Genomic DNA, 4,874 nt, shown 5'->3' with positions numbered 1-4,874 from the left:
CTAATGTACACGTCCGTGCAAGAGAAAAAGAGAGAGAGATATACATGGAAACGAAACACTGAGTGGTCTTTATATAACGAGTTAACAAAAGGACTAACATAAATAATCACTCTAATTTATTTTATAAATAATTTGTGTGATATGGTGAAATTTAGAGTGATTAAATTAGGAGTAATTTGAAAGTTAAGTAATTAAATTAAAAAATTAAACTTTAGTGACCAAAATAGGAGTGGGAAGATAGTTGAATGATGAATTATGCAATTTACCCATAAAAAGTGCTGCAAGTCCTCCGTAAGTTTTAACGCAAGGTATTAAAACAAAATAAAAACTAAACGTTACATATGATTTTGAAAAAATAAAAAGTTTAGGTACTAAAATGGATCAAAACTAATAGTTTAGAAATGCATAATTTACCCTTTAATATATTATAAAAAATATTGAATTAAATTAAAAATAGAAATAAATAAGGGATAATTTCATGTTAATTAAAAAAATGTAGGGACTAAATTCAATTAAAATAAAAACTTGAGAGATTTAACACGGAATTTACCCTTTTCAATTAAAATTGGCATTATATTTTAGGAAAAATACCACATGGCACATCCTAGTTGGTCTATGAAGTTTTTTAACGGTTAAAGAAATTTTAGACAAAATTAAGTTTGAAAACTTTAGGGCAAAACATCTTAAAAGTAATTTAGTGAGCAACTCGGTAAAAAGAGTATAGTTTAGGGGCAAATCTACATTTAAACCATAAAAAATTAAAAAGCGTAATTTGAAGAAGAGTAGGCGAAAGCAGGGGTCAATCTCTTAAGAATGTTTGGACGGTGTCGCTGATCTTCTTCTTCCACATCAAATTTTAGCCTCCCATTATTATTATTATTATTTTAAAAAAATCTCTTAAGAATGCTTTTTTGGCTCAATACGGGATCCCTAAAGAAAACGATATCGTTACCAAATATAACTCCAATGCCGCAAGTATTTATCGCGATCGTATCCTAGCCCTAGCTGAGGGCCGCCCGTGGAAGGATCCACCCATTGTGAAAGAGGCTCTCAACGGTGGTTGTGGTAGTAGAAGGTCGCCGTTGAGTGGTGGTGGTACCAGGGGCATTAATAATACAATCAATTTATAGTAATTTGATGCTGCTTTGGATGTAATACAATCAATTTATTCAAAAAAGTAATTTATTGAATGTCAAATTAAGAATCAAATAATTGATTATAAGTTTTAAGAGAGTGAGAATAATACATGATAATCAAGAACTTAACCTAATAATAATGATAATACATGATAATCAAGAACTTAACCTAATAATACAATGCAGCTGCTCTATATATACCATATTCCATTTCACTACACTGCCAACCAAAACTCATCTATCTCTTACATCACTGCTGCAGTCTATTCTTCTCCAAATATACAATAGCTTTCATGGCATCACCAGCTGTTATTTCCTCCCTGCTTTTCTACTCTTTTATAGCTGCCTCTACTGTGGCTGCTAACTTCCACCGTGATTTCGACATCACATGGGGAGATGGTCGTGGTAAAATTGTCAATAATGGAGATGTTCTCACTCTCTCCCTTGATAAAGCGTCTGGCTCTGGTTTCCAATCCAAGAATGAATATCTTTTTGGGAAGATCGACATGCAACTCAAGCTTGTCCCTGGGAACTCTGCAGGCATTGTTACCGCCTATTATGTATGTTTCCCTATTCCATTTTCCAAGAACTTGAAATATTAAATCAGGTAATCAGTCTTTACTCATTATTGCTTTTGAAATGTTTGCAGTTATCTTCAAAAGGATCAAATTGGGATGAGATTGACTTTGAATTCTTGGGAAACCTGAGTAGTGATCCCTACATCTTGCACACCAATGTGTTTAGCCAGGGAAAAGGCAACAGGGAACAACAGTTCTATCTATGGTTCGACCCCACTGCAGATTTCCACACTTACTCCATCCTCTGGAATCCCCAAAGAATCATGTGAGTAATTCACTCTCGAGCAACAAATGTTGTTTCTGTCCATCTTCACCGTCCTAACAATGCTGTTGGTTTTGTGATTCAGCTTTTCTGTTGATGGTACGCCGATCAGAGAGTTCAAGAACTTGGAATCAATGGGAGTCCCATTCCCCAAAGACCAGCCCATGAGAATATACTCGAGTCTGTGGAACGCTGATGACTGGGCAACAAGGGGTGGGGTGGTGAAGACAGATTGGACACAAGCTCCTTTCACTGCTTCTTACAGGAACTTCAATGCGAATGCCTGCATTTGGTCTACTGGATCATCTTCTTGCTCTTCAAATTCCCCAGCTGCTTCAAAACCCAATAATGAATGGCTTTCACAAGATTTAGATTCATCAAATCAGGAAAGGCTTCAATGGGTGCAAAAGAATTACATGATATACAACTACTGCGCAGACACCAAGAGGTTCCCTCAAGGCTTGCCTACTGAATGCAACACAGCCCAAAAAAAATATCGATGTTTCATTCTTAATTCGACATTCAGTCAATTATTTGATTGTAAAATGTTGAAAGTATAATGAAATGCGTATAGACACACTTTCTTAGAACCTTAGAAGCAATCATCTTTGTTACCATGCAGATTTGTACGGTAACAGCTGCAAAAATCAGCAGGTACAACTTCACTGTTCTTGTATGTTCATCCCTCTCAAGCGTTGAATCCAAATAACCAAATATCAACCTTGAAACCAGCCATGCATACCTTGAAAAAGCTTTCTAATTATGTGACAATTCAAAATTTGTTTTCAAACCAGATTTTTTTCAGCATTTTCAAAATTTGTTTCGATTGTTTGTTCGACAATCTCACAAATGGAGAAATTGTTGTTGATATGTTATTTGATAAAAAATAATTATCGAGACATTCTAGTTACATTCATTGATCCTAAACATTTATGGGCAAGTTTCAATGCTTGAAAATGTTACGAGTGTTGTCCTAATTGATTAGTTTGTTTTCCACTCTCATCACACCTATGGTGATTTTAATTCACGAAATGTAAAATTATTTTTGAAAATAAGATTATTGAAATATAATATTACTCTGAGAATGATGTATTATCTTGTTTGGTTTGTTTAACAGGAATATAAGATTACAGTGTTTGATTGGAGGAATATTAGATTACTTGAATGCATATTTTACTAAATTATCCATATGATATATGTTCTTTTTAACAAGTTAAACTTTAATATTAAATAATAAATGTTTGAACTAAAATTTATAAAAATATTTTAATTGTTGCACTATCTAAGTTTAAAGAAAAAAAATACATTTCACATATAATTAATATATCAAACATATATTTTTAAATAATTTTCATAAGTATCATATTTATTTATATAAAATATAATATAATATAAAAGCTAATATTATGGTCTCGAGAGGATAAATATATTGTTTTTCAATGTATAAGATCTATTTTTAATAGCTGAAAAATTAAATATTGTTTTAAATAATTATTTTTTACAATAATAATATTTTCACCTCGTAAAATTATAAAATGATTAATATACTAAATATTAAAAATATAAAATAATTTTAATTACTCAAATTTACTAATATTTTATTAAATTAAACTCTTTGTATATTATCATTATTAAGTTAATAATTTTGAGTAAAACACAAAGAATAACAATCGGGAAGGATCCATGCAAAAATAATTCATTATTTTAGGGGTATTTATGTCCAAAGTGGCAAAAATTGTTCATTACTTAAGAATTTGGATGCAATGACATTCCCAACATTTTAACAAAAAAAATGCTACTATTGGTAATAAATTATTATCTGATAATGATATTTTCCGTGAACCAAACGTGAAAAAAAGATTATTCTCCTTAATTAGGGGTGTTCAAATGATTAATTCGGTCACCGATCAAAGCAGATTTCATTAATCGAATTAATCAAACTTTTTTCTTTAACCGTTAATCGAATCGAATTTAAAAAAAAAATATTAACTGAACCGAACACAGTTCAGTTATTTTGGTCGGTTAACCTAATTAACCAGATTTTTTTAATAATTTTTAATTAGATTAATTTTAATATAATAGAAGTATTGAGGTTAACGACTAAAAGGGAAAGGGAAGAAGGTTCGTGCGCCAAAGAGGAGTAGAGTAAAAAAAATTAAAAAGGGGGCAGTAGTGAATGAAGCTGAGAAGTAAATTTTGTCAATGGAGATAAGGGCCGTGACAATCGATGAATGAGATCTTATTCCTATTTTGGAGGCGCATGCTGATGTTGGTTCGGAAGCGATGTCCACCTTTGCTTTAGCGGAGACTCTTAGGATTAAATTCAGAGCATCAGATATAGCAGGCAAATTCAAAATAGCAAAGCAAAGTTAATATTTTTGCAGGAAACAAAGCTTCAATAGATTTCTCCAACAGTGTGTAGAAGATTGTCTGGGAAAACTTGAAGCCAATTTGTTACAGTTCCGTCAGAGGGTGCCTTGGGTGGGTTAATTCTGCTGTGGGATCCAAATTTCATTATAATAAATAGTCCGAATGATCAGAGTGAGAAGAATGTTTTTCTCCGGGATAAGTGCGTTGATTATAACAATGATTGTCTTGGTGGTAATTGGAGGAGATTTCAATACTATCAAATAATGCATTGAGAGATTCCAAGCTACAAAATATACGGGAGGTATGAAACTATTGTCCGAATTTATACAAAATCAGAATTTGGTAGATCTTCTTTTATCGGGGAGCTGTTATACTTGGTTCAGAGGTGGCAAGTCTGTTTCAGCGAGCAGATTGAATATGTTCCTTATTTCGGACGGAGTGTTAAGCAAATACCCAACACTGGTTCAATTAGCTTTAGATAGAGGGCTATCGGATCATAATCCGGTTCTGTTGAAAGTGTAGAAAATA

At 32.4% G+C, this 4,874-nt stretch overlaps 1 protein-coding gene across 1 annotated transcript; it reads left to right on the top strand.

Annotated features, from left to right (window-relative positions):
* The first annotated feature begins 1,414 nt into the window (after positions 1–1,414).
* On the top strand, positions 1,415–2,536 carry LOC120188252 (probable xyloglucan endotransglucosylase/hydrolase protein 23). The gene is made up of 3 exons (XM_039191736.1): positions 1,415–1,696; positions 1,786–1,979; positions 2,062–2,536. Exons 1-3 carry the CDS (start codon positions 1,430–1,432, stop codon positions 2,534–2,536), a joined length of 936 nt encoding a protein of 311 aa, XP_039047667.1. The 5' UTR covers positions 1,415–1,429.
* Positions 2,537–4,874: the final 2,338 nt, after the last annotated feature.

This window comes from Hibiscus syriacus, unplaced genomic scaffold, assembly GCF_006381635.1.
Source record: "Hibiscus syriacus cultivar Baekdansim isolate YM2019G1 unplaced genomic scaffold, ASM638163v2 tig00116939_pilon, whole genome shotgun sequence".
Classification (NCBI taxonomy): Eukaryota; Viridiplantae; Streptophyta; class Magnoliopsida; order Malvales; family Malvaceae; genus Hibiscus; species Hibiscus syriacus.
This window is presented reverse-complemented; position numbering and strand designations above follow the sequence as displayed.

Excerpts from the sequence above, each read along its gene's own strand:
- LOC120188252 (XM_039191736.1), top strand. The coding sequence starts at position 1,430 with ATGGCATCACCAGCTGTTATTTCCTCCCTGCTTTTCTACTCTTTTATA. Across the intron at positions 1,697-1,785 it reads GCATTGTTACCGCCTATTAT|TTATCTTCAAAAGGATCAAA; the intron begins GTATGTTTCCCT and ends AAATGTTTGCAG. Across the intron at positions 1,980-2,061 it reads TGGAATCCCCAAAGAATCAT|CTTTTCTGTTGATGGTACGC; the intron begins GTGAGTAATTCA and ends TTTGTGATTCAG.